We start from the raw sequence: 26214 nt of genomic DNA, 5'->3' as shown, positions 1-26214 counted from the left end.
TCAATAACCTCTTTCCCCATACTGTGTATTTATGTTTCCTACCAACTCTAAGCTTTGGTTCCTGTTTTAAGTACATTCACAAACTCCAGTTTACATGCTACTGTAGAACCAAGCTGGACAGGGAACAGGTTTAGTAATAGGCAAATTAATGTTACTACATTTTCTATGGGTAAAATTTACTGATATAAACAAAATAAGGAAAAGTTAAAAAACCCAACCAAACAGAAATGCGGTCTACAATGGCACAAAAATAAACATACAAGAACATGCTCATTAGTGTTTAAGACAATAAGCATCAATGACACTGACAATTCAAGAGGGCAGTGCTTCTGTATGGAGGCTTTTGTAAATGTGCTTTAGTAATACATAACCAATTGATCAAGAAGCAGCACATTTAAATAATGTCAGATTGAATTATACAGAGAGGATCTAAGAGCAGATCTCACTGGTGTTTATCAGTTGAAGTTAGTCAAGGCAAGAGAGTAAATGAGAGAGTAAAAAGCTACTTTATAAAACCTGGTAACATCTTAAACTAGAAATTGATTCCCTTTAACCTGTTTATGAGGAAGGCCATCATTACATGTTTACAAATTGAATGCAATGTCCTTTGGTGGCAAACCTGCCAAATGAAACATCCTGGTGATAAACACAAAGTAGATCTAATTGAATGTATTCAGAAAAAATGCCATTCTAGGTTTTTAAGAACTTTGATTTTAAGAAAATACTCTAGGGATATATAGTGTGAGCTAATTTGTTATTGCATCTACCCAAGGAAAGAAGATAGGCAATGGAGTGAAAGGAATAAGCAAAATAACCAAAGTAAAATCTCAATGTATCAAAACTTGGTTACAAATACAGATTCATGCATCTCTGAGTTATCAAAGAATCACCATATATTTAATTGGATATTTCAACACTTTTTCACCATATTCTAGAAACAGATCAACAAAATGTGGGGTACAATCCCCATGATCTTTAGTATTTCTAAATTAACAAAACATACTATGTGCTATTGGGCCATTCCCACTGTTCTTCTTTTATAGAATCCAGGTTAACATTACTATTGATTTTGCTCACACAAACAACACCTTTCTGTGATGCTTTTGGGTGAATCCCAGATCAAATTATGTGCAAACTACTTGAAAGAAAAATTAGTCAAAAATTCTTGAAAACCCACTTTTAAAATTTTCAATAATTCATCCAGCTTTAACCTTCATGCATTTCAGTGTAAGAAGATCAAAAGCTACAGAATTCCTAAAGTATAATCAAAGTTCCAAAGTGATTATGCATGAGCTGCTCTTCAATTACCACAAGTAATTTTATATAAACTCAATTCACAAGTTCTATTTCTGAAGTAATTATAAGACACTGTGAGGCATGTGTGTATGTGAGGCAAATGTGAAGGGCCTCCACAAGTAGTTATGTGAACAAGATGAGGTAGAATTGCAAAGCATATTTACTTATTATCATTTTTCTTTTCCCAGTAATGAGCATGTCTGTTTCTGTCACCATGTTCTATCACCATGTGATAAGAAGCATAAAAATTTGAGACTTCCAGACAGAATTTCCATATGGATTTCCTACCATATCTAAGTTCTGATGATTTTTTATGAACAGTTTACTTTTCACATCTGTAGTCTCTGCTGTTAGAACCTAAAGTCATAATTTGTTCAGTAATTGCTCCCAATGTCTTCTACTAGTACAGGCTACTAATAAAATGTATATAGGAAATGACAGGTAAAAAAAAATTCCATAAAAAGCAATAGTAAGGAAAAGAACAGAAATAACAAAGCAGAAACTAAGAGAAGAAAGCACTGCCAATACATTCTTTTTTCTTCCTTTAGTCTCTTGACCAGTGCTTGTAAAAAGCAATAGTCTTAATATATTCCAAAAAATTAATATCAAAAAATGCAAGCAACCTTGTCAGTGTAACCAATGCTTACAAACATTGTGATGCCATGCTAAATACAAGAAAGGTGGTTTTAGTCAGACTGCTTAATTATCAAGCTTACCGCTCCAGGCTTGCTCTGTCTGGCCAGGAAATATTGAAAGGTATTCTACAGTACATTGGGGCAGAGGACAGAACAAAAGAATTAAAAAAAATGTAAAGGAAAAACCTGGATAAATAGCTGAGATTCTCTATATTGGCAATGTATCTTCTTCAAGGAGGATGCTTGTAAATAAAAACAAGGCTTCAAGAAAGCTGGAAACGAGGTAAAGAAATATTTACCAAAAAAATCTACTAGAAGATATATTTCCCATGCTACCTGTGGCTTAGATGTAAGCATTACTTGATTTCACTGAATGGCCTGGGTTGGAAGGGACCCTAGAGACCAACTTGTTCTACCCCCTGCCACGCACAGCGACAACTCACAGCAGACCACGTGGCTCAAAGCCCCATCCAGCCCGGCCTTGAGCATTGCCAGGGATGGGGCACCCACAGCTTCCCTGGGCAACCTGTGCCAGTGCCTCACCACCCTCACTGTAAAGGTTTTCTTCCTAATATCTAATCTAAATCTACCCTCTTTCAGTTTAAATCTTCACATTAATTCAGTTTAATTCTTCACACAGCAAAAGCTACTACCAAATGCTATTTAAGAAGTTTTTGCCTCTAATTGTGAAATAAAAGTAGTAGTACTAATTTAAAAAAAACATTTTCCAACACAAAAAGAAAGAATGATCTGAGGTACAAGACTATTAAGAACTACTCTTCATTTGGCATGTATTTTAAATCCTGCTATCAAATAAATGCTAGGTCTCTGAGATTCTTGAATACCAGCTTGGTATTCAACATACAACTTCAAAGGCTGGAATTTAAGGAACTACAACAGGATTTTCATTTAAAGCTCTGACAGATGAAAGCTGTTATTCTTACATTTAGTTAAAATAAAAGTATTTGGAATGATGACTTCCAAATTCAAAAGTGTTCTTCAGTGTACTTGTACATTCTTATTCCTAGTTGTAATTGGAAGACACAAAAACCAAAGGTGGATTCTGGGTTTGAAAAGCAGCTTTACAGCAGGACTTGAAAAAAAAATCAAGATCTTTAAAAGAGTTAAACTCAATTTGACAAGATGCAGCAGTAAAAAAAAAAACAAGACAGAACAAAACCAACCAACCAAAAATCCTATCCAGAATCCTGCTGTCATTTATCCATTTCATTAGTCAGGATGGGGAAGAACTGAAATAAAAGTGAAATTATTGTTCACTTTTAGACTGAACACAAAATTGACACATTATAAGAAGTGAAATTGAATGACAAATTCTAGGTAAACATTCAAGGCAACAGGGACTCACACTGGCCTTGTAATACTAAGGCAGCACAGTAGGCTCCCTGGATCATGATAAAATTATGAGGAGGGTAGAGGCAGAAAATCTAAAAACTGAATATGGAAGAGAACTTTTTCCTAATCAGCCCAGTTTTCACACTTACAAGAATTCGGATACCATTGCTCCCAGCTAAGGCACAGTGAGATATAAATGACACACCTGTCCACTGGAGTAGATGTATTTTCAATAAAACTGATAACTTTCTCTTTCACATTCACAGATTTAGTCTTCAGAGCGACCGTCATTTTATTCACCAGGGACTTCACTCCTTTTCCATCACCTGAACCGTTAGGTGCATCACCCTGGAAAAGGAGCTCCTCTCAGGATTAATCATATAAAAAATATGTTATTTCATCTCAATGAATTTATTAAGAAAAGAAACAGACTACAAAATAGTAATTTACTTTTTGGTACTCAGTAGAACATTAATTACAGAATCGAGTATTTCTTTAGAGTTCTATCAAATAACAGCAATGATATGTGACTGAGGAAAATATGATCCCATAAAGCAAGCCTGACAAACTATATTAGTGAGCACCCTGCTATGAACATCTAGACAAAGGAATCCTATTAATGATACATTGCATCCAAATGAAAAGGTAAATTCTACACATAGTATGTCAGCTGGAGAAAAGATACAATTTTGAGCTTTGCCATGAAATTGTATGCCACTTCACAGCAGCTTATTCCCAGAGTGAATAAGAGCCAGGCAAAGAGTTTTCTGTTACATGTATTCTTGCTACAGCAAGTTCTTACCTACAAGCTCTTCCTCTCCAGAGGATAAAAATGTTTAGATCACCTCTGACTAGACAGTGATCATAGTTTGAAATGACACAAACACACAAGTGAAAACAGTCATGACTTGCAATAATGCATTTTACAGAATAGAATGAGGAATGTGAAGAAAAAATTCAGTACACCTAGGGCTCCCATCCCACTATAACACTTGTGCCAAAATGTCACTTACATCAACAGAGTTTATGCTATTTCTTGAGCCTGACGTACTAGCAATCCAGTGACCATATCCATTTTCTGGTCCTTCCACATTGATATCTGCTAAGTGCTGCTGGAGAGCTGTTAAAAGGCCATTAAAAAACATTCAGATTTACATTGGACTTTGTCTGTTGATGAAAATATTGTATATACCCAAGACTAATCAGTAACAATTTTTTCCCCACGATTTAATAAAACAGATAAATTCAGACATCACGATAATAATCCCTGGCTTTTCTTTCAGTAGTACAACGGCATTACGATAATCTAATTATCTAATGCCTATTTATCTACCTAATATACTAATTATTTTAGTAAACAGAATACAGCAGCAATTAAAAACAAATCACTGCTTTGATCTTGAAGACAGCTCTTAGGGACATACAGCCTAGAAATGCCTCTATACTCATATAGTGGCACAGATCTCTCCACTGTTGTAAAGCCTGATTATTTCCAGCAACATCAACTGCAGAATTATGAACTGCTGATTTAAGAAATCATAACAGCAATTAATAATTCTGAAGTTGCATCTTCATATGAATCTGCAATCTACAGGGGCTAAAACAACAAGAATGATAAGTTGGAAGAAAGAGGGAATTTCCCCAATTCCTGCATTAATTTTTCACCACTCAGAAATTTGGGTAAGCCCTAAGAGTTAACCACAAATGTGCAAGTGCACAGTGTTTACTTACACAAAACAAAAACCCGACAAATGAATAGTTGCTATTCATTTAGATGGTTTTTAGCAAAAGCCTCATAAAAATACCAACAGCATTAAGATGTCAAGATTTTTCAAGTTGAAGTTCATTATTAATAAGCTTACCCATAAAGCCTCCTTTGGCAATGCTTACATACTCCTTATTTTTCTGCAACAGAAAAGACAATTCTGATCAGAGCAAAAAACTGTGGAATAAGTTTGGCAAGTATAGTAATGAAAAATGGGTTAGTTTGTTTACTAAAAACTGCAAACTCGAGTAATGTAAAAAACGGTTAAGAATTTTTTTTAAGGGGGAAATGTTTTGCGATTTGCCATCAATAACACATGCAGACACACTTCATTTCAGCTGTTAAATCAGTGGCAAGTTAATTGTACCTGTAAGAAATGTGCTAACACCATGTTCATATACATATCTTCTTCTTCCCTGCCACTTCCCATGAAGCAGAGATGTTCCCCACCAGCGATGGAGCCAGACTCAATAGATTGTTTTTGTGCTTCTAACAGGGATTTTACAGACTGTGCAAATTCGGATGGGTTTTGAAGCATCTGTGGAACAAACAAACAACACCAAGATATTGTAACACGAGTGGTGAAAAGAGACAAACTTTGAGGATGGTTACAATTTGTTGAGCACAAACAAGGCAACATCAGCACTGTACAAGTCACACACGAACACTGTGAATGGTCCTTTACTTCCTCACCCCACTTGCTCTCCCCAGGAAAGAAACACAACTAACATTTATTAGTTTATTTTTGAAGGCATCAAGTAATAATGGAACAAGTCTTTGCAACTTTCATGTTGCATTCATTTGGTAATACAGCAGTGGGACTGGTTTCCATATTTACACATGCTTGGGCACAACACATTCAAACTTTGGAGATTTGAAACCCTTTAAATTACCTAGAATTTCTAGGTGCCAGTAAAGTCTTCCTGTTGTTGTCTCCCCACTAAGCTTTTTATTATTTACTTATCAAGATTTGGGAAAAGAAATTACAACTGAGAGTACAAGTAGGTATCTGTGATTCTTTGTACCCTCAAAAAGTTAAGGCTGTGATACATGAAGGCCTATTACACATGCAAAAACATAATTTCTATATGAGAGAGATGGAGAAACAAGGACTTTCTCAATACAGCTAAAATTTTAACCTGTGTTTATGGGGAAGGTACTTATTTAAACTCAAGGAAATTTTGACCTGTAACTGGACTGGGGGGACAGGGGAGCAGAAAGGACTCTCATTATCTAGCCTTTACAGTGGATCAAATGATGAAGGACAAAGTCACAAGTACACAACTTAGCCATCAGTAAGAAGGCTGAATTTTAACTGGGGTTTTCCTAGACATAAAGGCTGCTGCTTTATTACACAGGTCCTAAATCTCACTATTTCCTCTATTTATAAATGAGATGGACTCCAAAGTGCTTTCTTTCCCCATTGTCTCCTCTTACAATAATTTTTCTGTACTTTGCACATACAAGAATATAAAATACACTGAAATTCCATTAATGACTTTTCATCACAAAGATTTTTCCCTGTAATATTTTCCTAGCATTAAACATTTAAAAACAAGGATGAATCTGGTGATGTTCATTCGCCATGGTTCAAGAAGGACCCTAATCCGACCAACTGACACACGCTGCAAAAGTTAATTCCAATATACAATTTAAATAAATATGAACTGATCCCATCTAATTTAAAACTTGTTTTCATGGACTCCTTTTTCATGTACTATCAGCTTTTTGTACTACTTAATAATTTATAATGCTTCTTTCTACTTCATTGAATATGACATTCAATTAAGGCTAGCAGAACACCCACACAGGAGAGGGAAAGTTTTTTCCTAAATGTTCTTAGATCTAGGTTAAAACCCACACTATATCAAAGAATCATTTATGCTGGAAAAGATCCTTGTCATTGAGTCCAACCACAAACCTCACACTGCCAACTCTGCACTACTAAGCCATGTCCCCAGGTGTCACACCTACAAGTAATAAATACCTCCAGCAACAGTGACTCAACCTCTTCCCTGGGCAGCCTGTTCCAATATTGAGAACCCTTTAGGGAAGAAACTTTTCTTAATATCTAACCTAAACCTCCCCTGGTGCAACACGAAGTCACTTCCTCTTCTCCTTTTTGGGAAAAGAGACTAACACCTGTCTTGCTACAACCTCCTTCAGATAGTTACAGAAAGCACTAAGATTGCCCCTCGGCCTCCTTTTCTCTCCTATGTAATTATATTTGTGCATATAATACTGAATAATGTATCATTTTAATTAGAGAGGTAAAGATATCAGATACAGGACTGAACTTAACTATAAGTATAAAAGTCTTTTATGGTGTATAAATCATTCCATACAGCTTCCATGGACTGCTTAAAGTAAAATAGTTGAGGGCTAATCGAGATGTGATGAATACACTGGTGAAATTGAAGCGATTTTGGGGGGAAAAAAAGGACAGAGAAAAAGATGACTGAATGTTCAATTAGGAATTCACTATCAAATAGAAACTACAAAATCTTTATTGAAATTATTCATCCATAGCACACCTCAGTGCCAAAATTAATGCACTTTCTCTTTCATATTGTACGACAAAAATTTTAAAGAAGCAACCAAATCCTTTTCAAGACATCTGCCCCATAAAAGCAGACTGGCTGAGACAAAAAAAGTGACAAAGAAAAAAAAGTCCTCTTTTTTTAAAATTAATTACACCCTTCATTGGAAATCAGGATGCTAAAAAGAGATTTCTCCTCCAAGCAATGTATAGTCTTTAGTCTGCATGGCTTTCCATTCCTAACCAAAGAACAGGAAATCTGGAATCCCAAATTCTAATATCATTATGGACTAAACTTCTCAATAAAATGATGGTTCTACCATCTCCTTTAGAGAAGCTAGTTTTTAAAACCTTATCATCACATAGTTAGACACTGCAGTTCACAGACTAGAGCCTAAACAAAGGATACTTTATTTTTCAAGACAGACCTTTCTCTCCCCTTCTATCTCACTTAGCATTCAAATACCAGTAAAGAAACATAGCATACAAACCAAATCTGAGTCTAAATGAAATGCTGTTGATAAATGCCCAGCATTGTATTGCTCTGCAGGACGGCAATCCACTACAAAGAATCTCACTCCTTCCTGAAAGAGAAATTTTTAAATTTTAAAATCGCATAACTATTGACAGAATTCAATTACATTCTAGTACTAATTCCAATACTACAGGAATTGCTTGAAAGGGCTAAGAGCTATTAAAAAAATCTTACTTGATTTGATTAATGTGAATTTTGTCTACAGTTACCAGATCACCAATAGTATTCTAGTATCAGCTTTCCATTAATACATCAGTTTGTGCATGGGAAAGGAGCATCCAAGTGCAATTATGTAATTTCTACTGCAAGGAAACATAGCAGGAATGAGACAATCCAAGAGTCCACTACTAATCAGCACAGCATATAAGGATAGCTTTATATCCCACCAACTTGGAAAGGATATAAACATGCTTAACTTGACTTGGACAAGGAAAAAACCCAAACTATGCATGACAAAACTGGGGCCTGGAAACTGCTACATGAAGGCAGTAGTCAATAAGAAACACCATAATCTAACTACATTATGATCCATATATGGGTCTTAAATATTTCTAGTGAAGTCCCTGCATCTGTGTCTGCAATTAACTTCTACTGAAATAGGTTTAATCAATTTTCTTTTTTTCATTTAAACCTTTCATTGACAAAAGACAGATATTCCTTAGCAGCATTCTTTTCAAAGGTACTGAGTAGTGAGTTTTGAATTTTCCTCTACAGTAGCTACATTTGGAAAGGAATTTAAATCAGTGAGATACTGCTTTAAGCTCACACTCCTCAAATTCAAATCAGCTATCTTAAGCTCCCCTATGCTCCTTGCTACAGCACAAATGCATTGAAGACAGAAGATCATTTACAAGGGAGAAAACTTCAAGACAAAAATATCTCTCCTGAAACAGCAAATACTCATTTGTGCTGTTAGCATTTAAAATTAATGGTTAGTGATTCTTTTCTATAAAACTGGGGGGGAAGGTTAATTCAGTATACTGACTCCTTGTTGCTGATTTGCTTGCAGAATCTCGGACACAGAAACTGCTAGACAGAGAGCCTGGCTCAAGTCTGTGTCATCATCTTTGAGGCCCAGCAAGCTGCTGCCAAAAAGACTGTGGTTGTCCTAATAAAGCAAGGAAAAAAAAAATTAACTGAAGCCATTGTCTTTATGGGTGAAAGTTTAAAATAAAACTATATTCACTATGTCACAAATATTAAGTTACACACATGCGTATCCTACCCACATTTTGATCAACTGAAATTCTTTCTGAAAATCATGGCAAGGTCTGAACTTCCATTACAAACACAGCTTGTCCACCACTTTGACCATGCCAACATGATGCAGTGCCTCTGGTATTTGTTTTTTAGTTCTTTGTTTTGTTTTTTCCCAACAAAACCCCTCCTATTCCTGTCTACACACATCAGAGGAAGTACATACACGCCAAAGGCAATGGCTATCAAATACTTTTATTTCATTCATTCACTAAGTCAGATATCGTGAATAAGGACGAGCTGCAAAAACAGTGCAGGTGATAATAGACTTATCTACAGTAAGTAACTTTTTCCTCTTTGTTATTGCAATTACAGGTAGCACTGCTGTGCAGTGTACTACAATTCAATTGTGTCAGTATGAAGTTTAGCTTCATCAGTTCTTACAATAACCTTGTTTAGAAAATGAGGTTATCAGTCACAAAGTGAGAATATTGCAGGGAAGCTTCTCTCTAACATATTTCACTTAACCTTATTTTCAAAGACCCTAACAGTAAATACCACCAGAAAACAACATGAAAAACTTGTTTAAAAAAAGAACATCGCAATGAAATATTCAAAGTTACTGTCAGCAGGAGCTTAAACACTCACCAAAAAGAGAATTTCAAAATTACTGTTATTACCTTCCTGAAAGAAGCTGGAGTTTTGCTACAGTAATACTGTGCCAAAGAGAAGAGATCTTCTATATCCTCTAAATCAAGATTGGCTGGTGATGTTTCTAAGAATTCTGAGACAGACAAACAACATAAATGCAACACTATTTCAGACAGAGAAATCAAGCAACACAGATCATTCTAAATCATAAAAGAACTCATTTTTAATAAGGCATAACAATCTAGTGTATTGAGTAAACATGAATATTGATCCACTCGCCAGATGAAAATAGCAGACACAGGAAATACTCCTTATCCATAGAAAACCTAGGCTTTTTGCTAAAGCTCAAACCTTCTGTGCATATTACTTTTTACCACATTCTTACTTCTGTATAGTTTTAGCTTTCAGTTCTAATTCTAAGTCAGCTACTTTTTCTAAAGAGCTCTGACCATGAGAATCCTTTAAAATGAGTATTTAATCAGCAGCACTGTTCTATGTCCAGGATAATGCAAGGGTGTAGTTCTGCGGTAGATGGTAAAGACAAAATTCCAAGCACACTCACTTTGAGCTACTAGAGATTATTAATTACAGTGTATTATATATGTAAAAAAATATACAAAGGCAAGAGTTATTTACATTTTTCACTGAAATTCAATGCATTTTCTATAAAAACAATGACTTAGGCTCAAATCAAGTGCATATGAAGATAATCCAGAAAATGCAGTAAGTGCAGTAGATTTAATGAACTGTTGCTTTGGGCTTAGAAACACGGTGATTGTTTCAAGTACTTCAAATTGAAGTATAAAGCTACGTGTGGGAGCACTAAAAGGAAACACAGAAAGAAGGTCCAGGACAAGGCAGCAAAAGAACAGTAAGAAAAGAATTAGTGAGTGAAGGGATTCACTAGTGAGAAAAATCACATGGAAATAAACAATCTAGCTTTTTAGCCATTAAAAATAGTAATAAATGGGGATTACAGTATATAGTAATTTCACTAGCAGCTATGTAAGAGAAGTACTTACTTATCATTTCTTCTTTATCTGATTCTTGTGCTAAGATAACGTCTCTGAAAACAGTAAAGTCACAGGCATACATTAAGTCAGTAAAACCAAAATGAAACAAGCCTGGATTAAAACAGTGTCAGCAAAGAATGTCCCAAAGAATTAACTATACACTTACTTTGCATTGACAAGGATGATCAACATTAAGAAATAAATAAAGAATGGATCTGCTTGTTGTAGATATCCATCCCATATTGCCTGAGTGACTTCAGCTGAACAGTAGTATGAGAAGAGGCTTCCAAGCTAAAAAATTGGAAAATAATGTGAGAAAAAGCAATACAAGTAACAATCTTAACAGGAATACATTTATAACAGAGATACAAGATATCTAAAAGAAAATAAACCTAACAAAATTAGGATAAAAACCTACATCTGCACAGTGTGTTGAAGGATGGTTCTAACCTCTAAACCAATTTTTATGGAAACAGGGCACAATACTGCAGATTATCTGTGAATAAATATACCTATTGTGAAGGCAAAGTTGGCTGTACACTGCCAGCCTTGCAAATTCAACCACAGATAACACAAACAAGCTGGAATACTGTTTAGCTCACAGCCACTGCTAAATACCAATTATACCAACAAGACAATCATAAGAGAATATATTTACTCAAATAGCATAGCAATTAGGGCTTTGAAAGGATCCTGCAAACATAATTATTTTTATTTTCCACAGTAGAATTGGGCTAATTGAACATGGTTGCACATTAGTTTGACAACATCACTTACTTAGCATTCCTTATGACTGAGTAATTAAACATTTGCAAGCATCAGAAAATTTTCATTACCATTTAAGAAACTCTTTGCCTGTTCCCATGTTCCCACTTGAAAATACATCCTCTCTGATATGCAAAGTTCAAAGAAGATAAAAGGTAGAAACTTCTTTCCATACATGCCAGATAACATTTACAGTCATACCTAACTCAAATGCATACCACCTGACTTCACTGGGGTCCTACTGATGCACACTAATTCTGTACCAACACAGCTACAGCTTTCAAAACCTTGGCATCTGTTTTTAAACACTATCATGGAATATTTCAACACTTCCCAGTATAGTTTTATAACAAAAGATAAAAAGATCTATTCAATTCTGACTCAAATGCAACCGAAGTCAAAACATCCATGAACAAGATGTCAATGGCAGGTCTCTGTATGTTGCTTATATATTTCTATGTATTAGTAATACATCTATATAGACTGAGTTTTTTCACAGATGAAACAGGGAATTTTACTGTAATCTCATTATATAAAACGAATCTAAAGATTTTTTCCTAAAATTGTACACCAGGAAGCACAGCACTGAGGACTGGCAGCTACACCAGCTTACTTCACTACCACCTTTCAGAGAGAAGATTCTTTTTCTAATTAGGCACCAAAATTCTAATAAACAACTTCAAAGAACTTCATATTTACTATGGAAAATTCTATTAAAAAATGGAAATGGAGCAGCAAAAAAAGACCTGATTTCTCTTTTGAAGGCTCATGACTGGCAAAAGGCAGATTTGGAGGATATGAAAATTTTTTCTAGACACATTTTTATACTAAAATTGGCAGCAGCCTTAAAGAAAAAACCCCAAAAAACCCAAATACAGACCTCACAGTTCAATAATTCATTTCAGTCTTCCTTAACTGAAAATATGCAAAGTTGAAAAAGATTTTACATAGCCAATGAGTATGAAAGAACCTAGAAGGGTTCATACACCAAAGTCTTCTTTATTAAATTACAGACTTTGCCTGTGCAAGCACAGTATCATGATTTTGTATTGCATATGCTAAGTAGCACTGAAACAAGAGTTTTGTTGTAGTCCCACTACACAAACTTTATAAAAAATGATTGAGGTAAACATCTTTAACTACCCACAATTTGAGGCAGTTTTGAAGAGAAATGACTAATGCTTTAACAATTGTAAAATATATGTGCCTAAATTCTAAAAGACATACATATATGCCTTAGCAGGGAGGTTTTTAAAACAATTCATACTTCAGCTTTAAAAGACTTGTGAGACTGATGTTTATTCATATCCACAACATACAGCTGCCCACAATCAAAACTAACATCAGGGCTTCTTGCTTTTTGAGTATGTCAGCTGCTCTTATTCTTCCTTACTCCAAGAAGTTCCTAACGTCAGTGGCTCAAAAAGTACTCACCCACCACAATAAAAATGTGACATTAACAAGACCTCATACCTTATGTTAAACAATTAAAGACAAAAAGCCCACACTATATTAAAACATGCAATTTATTTTAATATATGCAGTTCTAATCACTTGTACTACTCTTCCATAAACTGGCAATATGTACTTAAATTTTAACAGAAATTTATTTTTCATTATGTTTCCCTACTTTCACTTTATTACCCAGTTGAGTGCATATGAATCTGGAGTCATCTTCTTGGTATCAAGAAAGGAGCAGAGTTCAGGTTCATGGTACTGAAGCAGCAGTCTAAATAGATGAAAGGGTCTTCCCTTCATAAAACAATCCCTGAAGAGTAGCAATGAAAATATAAACTCCCTTGTAATATTGCAGTTTTCAGACTTACAGTAGCAATTCTTTACTATCTGTGATTATGTAATTTCCAGTATATTGCTCTTTTAATTCACAGGGACTGATCAAGAAGAGTCAAAAAAACCAACCAACCAAAATCAAACCAACAAAAACCCCACAAACACTGAAACTCTCACTAAATTAACAAGGTAGCAGAAAAAATGAGATACTGTCAATACTTCATGGTATTATATAATACAGAAGTATTTAAAACAGATTTAAATCTCAAAACAATGCAAGTGTGGTACCAATGGAGCAGAGACTTGCTGTTCTACCATAAATTGCCTTTCTATGTCTTTCATTCTCCCACTGAAGAGAAAAAAACCAGGAAACAGTCTGTATCTCATTGAAACACCACCTAGATTCCTTAAAGAGAAGCTCAAATACCAGATACTGTGCCAGCCTTCAACAGCTGAAAGCACAGGAGTTATGTGACCTAATGCCACTGTCACCAAACAGCTCACAGAGCCCAAGAGTGTTTCAGAGCAGAAAGGGGCACGAGCTGAGTCAAGCTCCAGGACTGATAAACGCTTCCTGCCACTACAGCAAACATGCACTTTTCATATTTTGGGCACACACCCATCAGCCAGGCTGGAATCTCCTCTCCAGGCAATCAGACTAAGGCTTTAATTACAGACCATCCCTCTTGCTGAAGTGTCATGGTGCTCCAACATACATAAAAACTTATTTCAGTGAGAGCACCTACATAATAGCATAAAAAGCTCAAATTTAGTATTTTTCATTAAAAATATCTAGCAACTTAAAAAAAACAAAATTCAGTCCCAACTCAATAGAATATAGGGAAAATATCAACTACTTCTAAAGAGATTTTGAGACTTAATTAGTGCTTATGAATTACTGTTTCTGAAGGGATAGAAGTATTTTAGATACCAAAAATGCTAGGAGAGGAAACAAAAAACCACTTTTACATAACCTCTGTGAATTAGTTCATAAACAAGTATTTTTGATATTGCATGAAAGGACAGTTCTTTAAAAGGCATATTGAATCTACATCAGTCACACTCTAAGTCTTTGCATCTTAAACCAAGCCAATCATCTCCTGGATTACAAACCAACAGCTATTGAAATTTATTATCATATGAAAGAATCTGACAACATTGCTACAAACAGTACTACTCTAACCAAAACCAACATGCACATCTTTCAGAGAGGACTTCTCATGCCAATAAACACAGTGCATATGGAAATTAAAGAGTTTTACCTTGGAATGAATTTATTCATGATAGCATAGAAGCAGTTGTACAAATCACTGCGGGGCAAATGAAGGTGCACCAGAGGTTTGAGCAGATGTATCCAGCCAAGGCAAGAACTGTATTTAACATTGCGTGATTTACAATAAAAAGTAATAATAGACTCAATATCCAAAATTAATACTGACTTCTCTTCTTCTGGCACTGACAACTGGTCTGAAATAGGCACAGTAACATAAACTGTGTTAAAGACTTTTCAAAGAAATTGGATGAGATTATTTCATAGCACAATTGTACCAATAGGGACTGATCAGGGGAAAAAAACAACAAAGCCAGACAAATAAAAAACTGGCAATTTGGATTAAATTCTTACAGAAAGGCATTCAAAATGTTATCAAAATACAAGTGATTTTATAAACCCAGTAGAGTAAGGCATTTAAATATCATTTAAATAATGCAACAACAGGATGAAAGTTTGGGGTTTCCGGGATCTATATGCAAGGAGGAGGTACATTCTTTTAATGCACAGAATACTCCTCTTCTATTCCTATTCAATGTGCCCAGTCCATAACTTAGGCTCAACTCTACAACAAATTCATTTGAATAACAAAGACCAACCCACAATACACACCTTCAATTCTTCAAAAGCTCACTGACATGCAAATTTATCCAAATCAGAAGTTAGAGATCAGCTAGGCTTACAGACTTAAATTTTGGCATAAACTTATAAACTTTTTTATGTCCAGGATGGGGGAAGGAGATATGTACACACTATATTAACAGCTGCATTGAATTTCTAGCAACCATCTTTCTCCCTCAGTTACAGTAAGCCCAGGAGTCTCATTACTGTCAATAATTTTTTTTTATTATGAAAGTCCTTAATACTTTCCCATCAAAGCCAGTCAATATTTGGCATTCATTTTCTCTACCTCTCAGAATAATGAAACAGTACATAAAACTCACATGCCATCTGAAGATTTACTTTAAATTTGGAGACTACTTGCTTTGCTAAAACATTGAAATAGAGACATTTAATCCAACACAAAATTGAAGTCTCTATATAAGCTTCCTTCTGAAGTAACTGTACATTTGCTCCCTTTATGAGTCTAATATTGTTACATATCACAAAATATTTGCGAATAAATACATAAAAAGAACTATCAAACATTGAAGTGCTTAATTTTGTATGTTATCAATATAATTGGGACATTTTGCATCTTCCTGAAGAGACACTGCAATTCAATAATTTTTATTTAATTAATAATACCAATTATTATTAATAGAGTGAAAATTCCACCCCCATCTCTTTCCTTTACAGGATGGAGAGAAGGAAAATAAGTCCTACTAGACTTTAGGGCTAGAAAGTGTAGAACTGCATTTCAGAAATGGTAGGTATGTATGCATGCAGCAACTCCCCTCTCTGCCTTAACTTTCAATTGTGCAAGAATAAATGAAGTGTGATAGGTAATAAAATAGAAGATTCTCTTAGTGAAGTTGTGAGAAGCATCCTAATTTCTGAGTCAGCACTGATTCCATCAAGTGATCACTGATATCAATGCTGTTGCAACATGTCAGGGATTTGACCAGTTCTATGATGAGCTGCCAAACAGCTCCTGTGGCAGCTCCTTACAGACATACTGGAGTATTGTTTCCTATGTCCTGGCAGCACCTTACTTTCACAAACACAGCCTTTCATTTTCCCTGAAAACACTATTAAAAAGTATCTTTCTTTAAACTAATTTTTGAAGTCCAAAATGTTTTCTTCTCTCAAATGTTATATGCATTTTTGTGCTACACCAGGTTTTCAGATTAAGAACCAGGTCTTCCACCATTAAAAACCTGAAGGACACTATGCAAAGAATGTCTGCTTTAAAAGATGGGAGTTTGGAAAACAATTCCAATTTTTTCAACTCAAGATGCTTTCTGACTACGCAAGCTATCACTTATAAGCTAATGCTTCAAATTGCCATGATGTTCCCCACCCCACAGTCTGTGTACAGGTAGGATACTATTGTTTTCTTACAGTTTCTTACTGATTTTTATCTGCTTTTTCATCTTCCTCCTCAAAGCTTCCCCCAAAATGTAAATGATCATTCAGATGATTTAATTGAAATAAAGTCCTAAGACAACTGAGAACACAGAAGTTTTCAAACTGATAATTTAAATATAACAGAACTTACCAATTAGCTCTTGGCAATCCTTATGAATTATACTCTGCTCAGGTAGGTCTAAAGAGCCATCCCAGGATGCTAGGCTGTCCCCCTTTCCTACAACATTAAGTGCAATCTGAAAACAAAAATAGAAAGCCCCCTAAACATTTTAGTGTCCTTTTGTAGTTCTTCAGTTACTGAACTCAGTAATTTAAAATAAAGGTAACTATTCTTAAATTGAATCAACACAGATGCATATTAAAATTTCAGTACTACATCTCTTCTGTAGAGATGCCTGGCAACTAAATCTTTTATCTTAAACACAACTTCAAGTATATCCTGCTTCTTGATATAAGCTCATACTTACCTTCCAGACTTTGGCCCTTAGATCAGCAGGCAACTGCCTTCCTTGAATGATGTTTCTCACAGTTTCAAGATCACAACCTCCTTCTTCTAGAGCGTCTGCAAGATCTTTTATCCTAAAATAATGAAATGTAATTTAAAAAATCAATTACACTATTTTTCAATGTTTATGTAGACTATGTTTACTGTCAGGCAAATTCCACACATATGCAAAGGTATAAGACAACTTGAAAATTACTAAAAAGAAATACTTGCAAAATATTATTCATTCCTTTACTTTAAGGCCGTTTGTACAACTTGTAATTTCATTCAATTTACATACAAGAAAAAAGAAGCTTGCTTTTTTGTTTTCATTAAGTGACAATATTGCTAAATGTTTCATAAAAATGCAAATTTAGTTGTAGTTTACTACTTCCAGCAACTTTCAATTTCAGCAAGTTTTCACACACACAAAGCAAAAACTACACCTAAATTAGACAGTAGTCATTTCAAATTAAATATTAGATGTCCTAGAAAACAGAACATTTATTTCAAAGGTTTAGCAGAGTCAGCTTTTAATCTTACCTTTCCCTGAAACAGGAAAAGATCTTTTAGTCAAACTCAAATGGATTTAACTATATAGTTCTAGTATTTTAAGTGTGGACATATGCACAAGAATGAATTAAAACATACAAAAATGTTAATAATATAGAAAGTAGCAAAATACAGAAATTGACAAGACAAACATTAATGACGGCTGCTGTAGTAAGACAACCAAAGTTCACAAGCATTATAGATAGGAAGGTATGCATTCAGGAATGATTACTTTACAATCTCTCTGATAGTTTCTGCAGACTGTTTCAATGTTTCCATGCTGTCAGTAATGAGAGAACCACATCTGATGATTTCAGGATTTCAATATCATGTAGCAGAGCAGTGGCAAATCAGGTTCACTGGAAAAATAGCAATGGCAGTGACACACAGGTCCTGTAGGCAAAACTTCTCCCTTGCTATATCCTCTTAACTCTTCTCTACTTGCTCTGACATCTGCCTTAAGAAAGGCTTAGCTTCATATATACCTGATGAGTTAAACACACATCCAGGGGGTTTATAGACAGAGCAAAACAAAGAACATGATTGTTTCTCCAGGACAGATATTCACATGGGAAGATGCATTCCCGGTGAATAACAAATCTATTTATACACATGGAGTAACAGATGTTAAAGTGTTACCAGTATAATTCTCAATTACTCCAAGATTACTGTGTAGTCAATTCAAATAGCCACAGAAAAAGAATGTCAGCTGTTGAACTCTTGTCTATTTTAATTTCCATATATCCACAACTAACCCCTTGATATAAAGGTTCACAAGCTTGGTCTCATGAAAACTTGAAATACACATTTCTGATTTTCTAAATAACATCCTTTTGGGCAAAGAGATTAAAATCTCAGACCTGGAAAATGTATGCAAGTATTTAGCTAGCTTTACTTGAGACTTGTCAAAGTATTTACGGGTCTGAAGGGTAAGCATTTTCCTTGCATTGTATCAGGCAGTTTCTTCGTCACAACTTTTTAGTTTGCATTTTAAATCACATTTCAAATGTACACTGGGGCACAACTCTATTTTCTTAAGCAATTTTGCAAATTTGGATGAAAGAAAGCACAGATTACAATGAGACTGACTTGCCTTTTTTTATAATACAAAAATGTGAGAAAATAAGAAAAAAATCCCCAAGTCCATTTTTTATATTGCCAATCCCTTTCCTGAGACAGAAATGGAGGGGAAGCAGAATATGGAAACACACTTGCACGTCCATCACCTAGCCTGTTGTCCAGTTGAGTACATAATGGTCAGTGCCTGAAAAGTTAAATGAATGGATCAGTTAGCCCTGAATAAAAATCAAGTATTTCCAGGACATTTATACAAAGAGACCTCCTAGCCCTCAGCAGAACTGCATGAACTCTAGGAGGATCTAGCTTCAACAGAAGTCAACATCAAGCAGCAGCTGGAGAGAATGAGGTGCTCTTGGACATATTGTATATTTCTGTGAACACTGTGTATGAAAAACAGACTAGAGAGCAACAGCCAGGCCTTGCATTACAGCACACAAAATACAACTACTTGCTACAACTATATCCAAGTATTAAACAGGTATGTGGAAATGAATGCAACACCTGTGTGCACATTCTATTTCAAGTGGAAAGGTCTTAAATTGCAATATTTAAATTTCATTTCTGTGTCACCCAAATAAACTCTTTTGAGAATAAAGAAGTAATTTTTACTTGAAACAAAAGTGAAACAGCACTTAAAACTACATCTACACTAATTACAGAATCACCTGGCAAAGACTGCTTCACAAACCCACAAGTACTAATTCTACCACTTATTAGCACCCACCATTCAAAAAGCTGTGCATGGGTTAACACCAACTTTAACGTGCTATCTGCAAATGTGTGCTTCTGCCGCTTGACAATATATTACCATTTGCAAAAACTTCTTCCAAGTGCTGTCACCCCCACTTTGCACGCTGTAAAGATGAGAGGCAAATGCCAGTTTTACTCCTTCACCTCACAAAGCAAGACACTGACATGCCCATCTGTCACATGAAGAGACTGATGGATTGCCAACAAGGAGTTAAATGAAATAGCAGGGGGAGAAATGCTTTGTTCTGCTGTGATTCAATTAGGTGCTCATTTTCTCCATCAACTGCAAGATTGCTCACAGGTTGTAAGTAAGGACTTTTCAAAGATTAAGTAAATTCTTTTCTAATAAACATTCTATTCAGGCTAACTTGCAAAGTACAAAACATGAAAGTGATTTCAACACTTTAACACATGTCCACTCTCTGTGTTTTACCTTATTTCAGTCAGTGTCGTTCTATAAATATTCCAGTAAACTGCTAGCAATCTGGACCCTTGTCTTCCATGAGTGAAGAGCAGCTAGAAAGTCTTCTGTTCACATGGGTAATTATTACACTTGTTTTGAAAAGAAAGCACCACTATGGGCAAACTCCTCCAGACCTAAACACTTTTACTTTCTGCTCTGCCATGGCTTCACTGCCCGTTTCTAGATGCTACTCAAAATTTTGGTTAGATGTGTAGAATTTCAGCCTACACCCAAGCCATGGCCTGAAAGGTAAATTCCCACATGATATAGTGTTCAAAATGTCATAATACAAAATGCTCCTATTAGTGTATCTGCAGTAAATTTCCATACTTACAGAAGGATCTCTTACATTCGTGTCAGTCTGGTGACATATTATAATCAATAACTATCTTCACTGACATTAAACAGGACTCCTTTAACTTAAGATGTGAAAGCTGGAGGCAAGAAAAATTGATCAACCATTGGGAATTCAGCTTAAGCCACTTTTTCTAAGTATTATTTATGTATGATTGTGGTACTTGGTAATAATCCCTTATAAATACTAGTGAAGGGATTAAAAGCGTGGGGATGCGAACAGCAAGGAAAAGATAATAGTAAGTGATCAATAAACTAAATAAAGTATTAAGAATACTACAATCAATTTCATCCCTCTATAGAATCTATTCACTATGGTTCCTGCTTTTAATTCAGGATTTTCTTGACTACCAGGAAAAAGCCTCAACAAAAGCAATATTGAATTGAAATTAATGAGTGTTTGTTCTCTATTGGAAACAAACAAACAAAAATCAATCCCTCACATTTACTTCAAAATATCCATTGTATCCAGAACACCACTGAACCTCCTTTTTTTCCTCCAATAGACTTTTGGAGAAAAACAATTCCCTGACATTTTAACTTCTAATTTTTCCTCAAGTGCTTTAATTTCATGCTTAACTGGAAAGGATTTTTCTGTTCCTGGGCTTCCAGAAGAAATAGCATGGCTCCAAGAACTAATTAGCCTTACTGTGAGAATGGGAAAGTTACATGGAAACTAGATTTGTCACCCTGTTGTCTTAGGCAGTTGGAGTTGCATTTTGGGACCCATAAGATTAATTATTCCAATGCAAAGTTAAATGCACGGGAACAATTCCATCTGTGGTTACAGTTATATTTAGTTACATCAGGTCCTGACTTTCCAAGTACAGATCTTAAAAATTACTACTCACTCACATTTTCTGAAGCTTGAGTATTAAACAAACACCTGCAAAAAGGTTTCAAAATTAATTCATAACCATTAATCTGTTTGAGAATCTGACCAAGAAAAATAAGGTCCAAATCATTGATTTCCTTGATAAATGAGACAAGAAAAATCTATGACTTCCAATTAGAAACATTTTAACTAATAACACACCATCTTATTTGTGTCTATATAGTCTACTGACTAGATGAATTGCATTGACTGAAATTATGATTAAAATAAACAAATAAGCAGACAAAACAAAAAGACACAAAGATTTTACAGCAGTTTGAAAGCAGCCGGTCTCCTTTGTGTTTCACAGCATTCTTAGCTTTGGACAGATATGTCTTCCAGAATAATGCTGGCAACTTCTCAAATTAGCTTCTGAGTATATGCCAAATAGCTAAAAAGAAACATTCAGCAAACAAGGTCTGTCTAATTTTGCTCATTTTAAAATCAAAAGTGTTACTAACAACTTCCTGCATTTTCCTGAAGGAAAAAAAATTACCATCTCATCTTTTCCCATACATAAGTTTGGGTTGGTGGTGATGCTGGGTTTTTTAGAATTTTATTTTATTGTGCAGTGGCAAACTTCCCTGGCTTTTGTTGAGCCAAACCCCAAGCAGTTAGTACAGATCTTGAGGGATTTAACTCATAATTAGTTTGTGACACTTCTCCCCCCACACCCCCCCAAATCACTTATACCAGCACTGCATGACAAGTTAGCACAGGGAAAACAAACAGGGAATTTTGTGTTAGTGAGCACGTCTAGATCCTACACACTCAAGGTGCTGCAACAGTCTCTGAACATAAAATTCCATCTGCCTTTTAATCCTCTTAAGGAAGTGAAGAGAGGATATGGAATCAGCACTGCCAGTTTTGCTCCCAATAGAGCTCAGGCATACATAGGTATCATTTTATGTTTGGGGATTTTTAAAATTTCAAATCCTATATACTTCAAAATATGATAGTGTAGTAATTTACACCAAAAAGCTCCTTGCACATCTGTTCACAGCATTGAAATATGAATACAAGACAACAGTTTAAATCAATAAATGTAAAAGAAAATACTCCACTGAAACTGGCTTTTAAACAAAAGCCAAAACAGGAAAACAAACCAAAAAGCCATGTGAAGTTTCTAAGCAAGCAATAAGGAATGCAGCTTTGTCATTCACAGCATACAGCTCTAGTAACAGGATGCACCGTCACATACTAATGTAGCATTTAAGCATAAACCTCTTGAATTGTTCCCATAAAGACTTAAAACATCTGTTTTAACAAATGCCTTCAAGTTTGCCTTTTCTAGTACCACCAACATATTAAATTCACTATAGTTTTGAAGCTGCCAGTCAGAATATCAACAGTGTAGGCTGTGCCTTGAAATATGTCTGGAAAGACACCCATCCTCATCCTTAACAGAAATTCTAGAGAAGTTTGTTGTGATCTGGGAGACAGCAATATTCTTCCAGTATTAGTAATGGAAGTCATTTGAAGTATTTTTTTCAGAGGTATTTGAACATGGTTCTTATTCAGTGTCCAGAGTTGTATTTCAAAGTGTCAAGACTGCACTGCCAGTGAGCCCAACACTCAGGTCTGTATTTAGAAATAATGCATATGCAACACTGTACTTATAGAAAGAGCTTCATAAATTTTGAGGCTGTGAGTAAAAAAAAAAAAAAAAAAAAAAAAAAAAAAAAACGAATAAAACATGACACCAACCTTTCATTTTCTAGTTAATGACACTAAGTTGTTTCAACCAAGAGCTGTATTTAGAGAACCAACAAAGAAGAGGTCCCACCTACACCTGTGTGTGTATTCTGGCTTCTTTATAGTGATTTAACTAAGCACAAAGAAGGCTAAGCTCAGTTTGCAGGAAACTTTAAATCTACCACATCAAATAGAGCCTAAAAGCAAAAACATCAGATTGGAAATGATCACAAAAATCAGGTCTGTAATGTAATTACTTGAAAAGCATATACGTGGAAAGGACAAAGAGCAATGGTGTGGCACAGAGCCACAGAAAGAAATCACATGCAATGCAGAAGCACAAAGACAAAAACAAAGTGAAGATGCAAATGAATGTTGGGTGCAGTAAGAATAGCTTCAGTGTTTAAACACAAAGTTTATTTAAGCCTCAGTAGTCTTGAGTGAATACACATGCAACAAATACTGAAATCACATCACTGTTACCATCAAAATGATCCTATACACGCTCCAGAAATAGCCTCTATTCTTGTCCTAGAGGTTCAATGTAAAATCCATTATCAGTAATAGCTGTACTAAGGAAGGGTGGTGAGCAAAATCATTCAGAAAACGAGGCAGGACCCACTGCTGTCACCTGTTCCTGAGAGCAGGCACGCAGCGAAAGGGGAAACGAACTGAACAAAGCAACTCCACTCCAGGCAGACTCCTGGAGCAGCTCCTACCGCATATTAAAGCTGTCATTTTAAACTGGCGCGACCGCCTGCCTCCAGGCTGGGCACGGCCCTGGTTTCGTGTCTCGCCCGTGTTTTGACGGGGCCCTTCCTCTCTGGAAACCCAGAGCCGCCCAGCGCCGGCGGCGTTTGCTGGGGGCTCCTCGCGGGCTCCCAGCGCGACCCCGCACACGCCCCGAGCGCGGCGCGTCCCGGGGGAAGAGCGGCGGCGGCCGGGGCGCTCCGGCCTCTCTGCCCTCGCCCTCCTGGTCCCCGCTGCGGAGGGGAGGGCACCCACACCCCCACAACTCACCAGCTGCCCGGCGGCGTCTCTTCCCCTTCCGCCATAGCTGTTGACGTGCCCGCTCGACCGGCCGTAAAGCGCGCTCGAGAGGCGTTTCCTTCCCGACGCCGCTCCTCCCAAAGCCTGTCCCCTTCCCGGCTGCTGTCCCCGCCTCCCGCGCCGCCGGGAATGAGGGCGCGCGCCGCAAAGCGCGGAAGGCTGGCACGGGAGGAGGGCGGGGCGGCGGCGGGGGAGAGGAGGGAGCAGGGCCAGCTTCTGAGGGAGTGGCCGCGCAGCGCTCCTGGAGTAAGGCCGGGGGGCCGGTCTGCCAGAGATTTGAATGTTTTGGGCTTTCATAAAGCTGAACTGCTTTGCCAGATGTAGGTTTGGTTATTAAGTGACTTCTCCCACAGTGTTTAATGTGCCACAGGTTGTGCGTACTCCGCGAGTCGGGGAAATTCACAAGTTTCACGCAGAACTCTGTTTCCAAGGGCTAAAAATCACTTGGTGACGTCCATTAGCAACCCTGGGCAGAAAAACGCTAAAGCTCTCTGTCACGCACGTTCCTTACCCACCTGCATCCTCAAAGGGGAAAAAAGAATAGTATACTTCAATGGAAATTCAGAAAAATCATTGGGGCGGGTTATACATGGAATAACCTGCCGCCTTATGGGAAATTCCAGTCCTTACACTGGTCAGTTTCACAGCTTGACTCGGGATGTGCTCCAGCAGGGAAGGCCCAGGCTCAGAGCGGCACGGCTCCTGTGGGAAGAGATACAGGACAGGCACGCTTACCCTGCGGGCTCCGGTCCCCAAAGCGCCGGGAGCACTCATTCCAAGGTAAGGCGCACCCTCTGCAGGCACGTATCTGTTCCTCAGAAAACATTACATGAATTACCTCAACCAAGCAAGCAGGTATTTTACAGTGTAAAACCGGGTTGAGGCAATTAAACGAATGTTATGAAGGAGAGGGTAATACTTTTAATGCCTTTTCTCTTTCTCTCACTCCTGTATTTTCCACTTTAAAAAAAAAAAAAAAAAGAAAGAAAGGAAAAAAAAATATATCCAACATGCATTTAAAGGTCTACTTTTCTTTCAGGAGGCTGCTCTGTAAGATGTAATGTCAGCTGCGGTACCAGGCGTGCCCAAGGCACGGCCGGCCCGGCCCCGCGGGCAGTGCGCAGGCGCCGTGGCGCGCGGCGGTGGCGGCATGGGGGACACGCTGGAGGAGCCGTGGTGGGACAGCGGCACCGGAGCGGGCGGCACTCCAGGTACGCCTCTCCTGGAGCTCGCTCCTCACGCTGGCCTTGAAGCATTTTACCTGAGAGGCAGCCCCCATCCTCCTTTCCTGCTCTCCTTTCTTTTCGTTGGATTTTGGTTTTTTTTTCCACTTCCCCCCCTCCGCTTTTCCCTTCTCTGCTTTTAATTTACTTCTGCAGGTTTTCCACTCTCACTCGCTTTTCCCCCTGTGCCTGCTTTTCCCTGCTTTCTACCGAGGGCGGGTTTGTTTGTAAGCAGAATCTCTGCAGCGAGCTGATGTCCAGTCTCTGAGCCCTGGGATAGACGATGGAGCAGCAAACGAAAATACCAGTGCTTAGGTAACAACAGGAACCCACATAACAGGAATACGTTTAAGCGAAGCTTAAAAACCGGGGCGAGGGGAATGGGAAAACCTCTTGCTTTGAGTTCAGAGCTCAGGTTTCCCTTGCATTCATTTACCTTCCAAACTGTATTTTCTTCCCAAGAGTTTATTTGATGAAAGACTTTTGCATAATGTATGATCCTTGTGGGTCTCTTCTGACTCAGAATATTTTGTGATTGTGTCTGCCATTATTGACATGAACTTACTTACAGTTCTGTAAGACCTTGGAAACAGTAAATCCGTACTAGAGTCTTTGGAGAGAAAAGTATCTGTGGTACTTGAAAAGCATCACCCATGTGCTCACTGGGGTGTGTCGCATCACCCTTGCCATGTGGTACTGTAAAAGGGCAGGAGTTGAACAGCTCTTCTCCAGCCATTGCTCCTTGGAGTATAGTGCTATGACTGATTTGTCTTTTTTTTCCTGATGGTTATGATACCTGGTTCACACACTTGTATTTTTTCAATGTGTCTCAAAACCGCAGGCTGTAA

The 26214-nt window shown here is 37.0% G+C and overlaps 2 protein-coding genes across 6 annotated transcripts in view; one reads left to right on the top strand and one right to left on the bottom strand.

The window, feature by feature from the left end:
* TBC1D23 (TBC1 domain family member 23) overlaps positions 1 to 24343 on the bottom strand; it is a 32602-nt gene extending 8259 nt beyond the window's left edge. The window contains exons 1-15 of one of the 2 annotated variants that reach the window (XM_069021395.1): positions 24114 to 24343; positions 17309 to 17420; positions 16972 to 17077; positions 14803 to 15007; positions 13394 to 13517; positions 11151 to 11275; positions 10994 to 11037; positions 10001 to 10104; positions 9109 to 9231; positions 8080 to 8172; positions 5417 to 5587; positions 5147 to 5189; positions 4298 to 4404; positions 3490 to 3632; positions 2013 to 2057 (exon numbers count right to left, since the gene is read on the bottom strand). In XM_069021395.1, coding sequence (XP_068877496.1) covers positions 2013 to 2057; positions 3490 to 3632; positions 4298 to 4404; positions 5147 to 5189; positions 5417 to 5587; positions 8080 to 8172; positions 9109 to 9231; positions 10001 to 10104; positions 10994 to 11037; positions 11151 to 11275; positions 13394 to 13517; positions 14803 to 15007; positions 16972 to 17077; positions 17309 to 17420; positions 24114 to 24148 — 1580 coding nt within the window. In that variant the 5' untranslated portion in view covers positions 24149 to 24343. The remainder of the gene's footprint in view (positions 1 to 2012; positions 2058 to 3489; positions 3633 to 4297; positions 4405 to 5146; positions 5190 to 5416; positions 5588 to 8079; positions 8173 to 9108; positions 9232 to 10000; positions 10105 to 10993; positions 11038 to 11150; positions 11276 to 13393; positions 13518 to 14802; positions 15008 to 16971; positions 17078 to 17308; positions 17421 to 24113) is intronic. The other variant, XM_069021384.1, reaches the window with a different exon arrangement.
* Positions 24344 to 24370: 27 nt separating this feature from the next.
* Positions 24371 to 26214, top strand: part of CMSS1 (cms1 ribosomal small subunit homolog) — a 225670-nt gene continuing 223826 nt past the window's right edge. The window contains exons 1-3 of one of the 4 annotated variants that reach the window (XM_069021455.1): positions 24371 to 24463; positions 24791 to 24923; positions 25183 to 25354. In XM_069021455.1, coding sequence (XP_068877556.1) covers positions 25204 to 25354 — 151 coding nt within the window. In that variant the 5' untranslated portion in view covers positions 24371 to 24463; positions 24791 to 24923; positions 25183 to 25203. Of the gene's footprint in view, positions 24464 to 24790; positions 24924 to 25182; positions 25355 to 26214 lie in introns of those variants that run through there. The other 3 variants (XM_069021426.1, XM_069021448.1, XM_069021462.1) reach the window with 3 other exon arrangements.

Source organism: Aphelocoma coerulescens, chromosome 1, assembly GCF_041296385.1.
Source record: "Aphelocoma coerulescens isolate FSJ_1873_10779 chromosome 1, UR_Acoe_1.0, whole genome shotgun sequence".
Lineage (NCBI taxonomy): Eukaryota > Metazoa > Chordata > Aves > Passeriformes > Corvidae > Aphelocoma > Aphelocoma coerulescens.
Note: the sequence above shows the minus strand (reverse complement) of the source record. Positions and strands in the feature narration are given on the sequence as shown.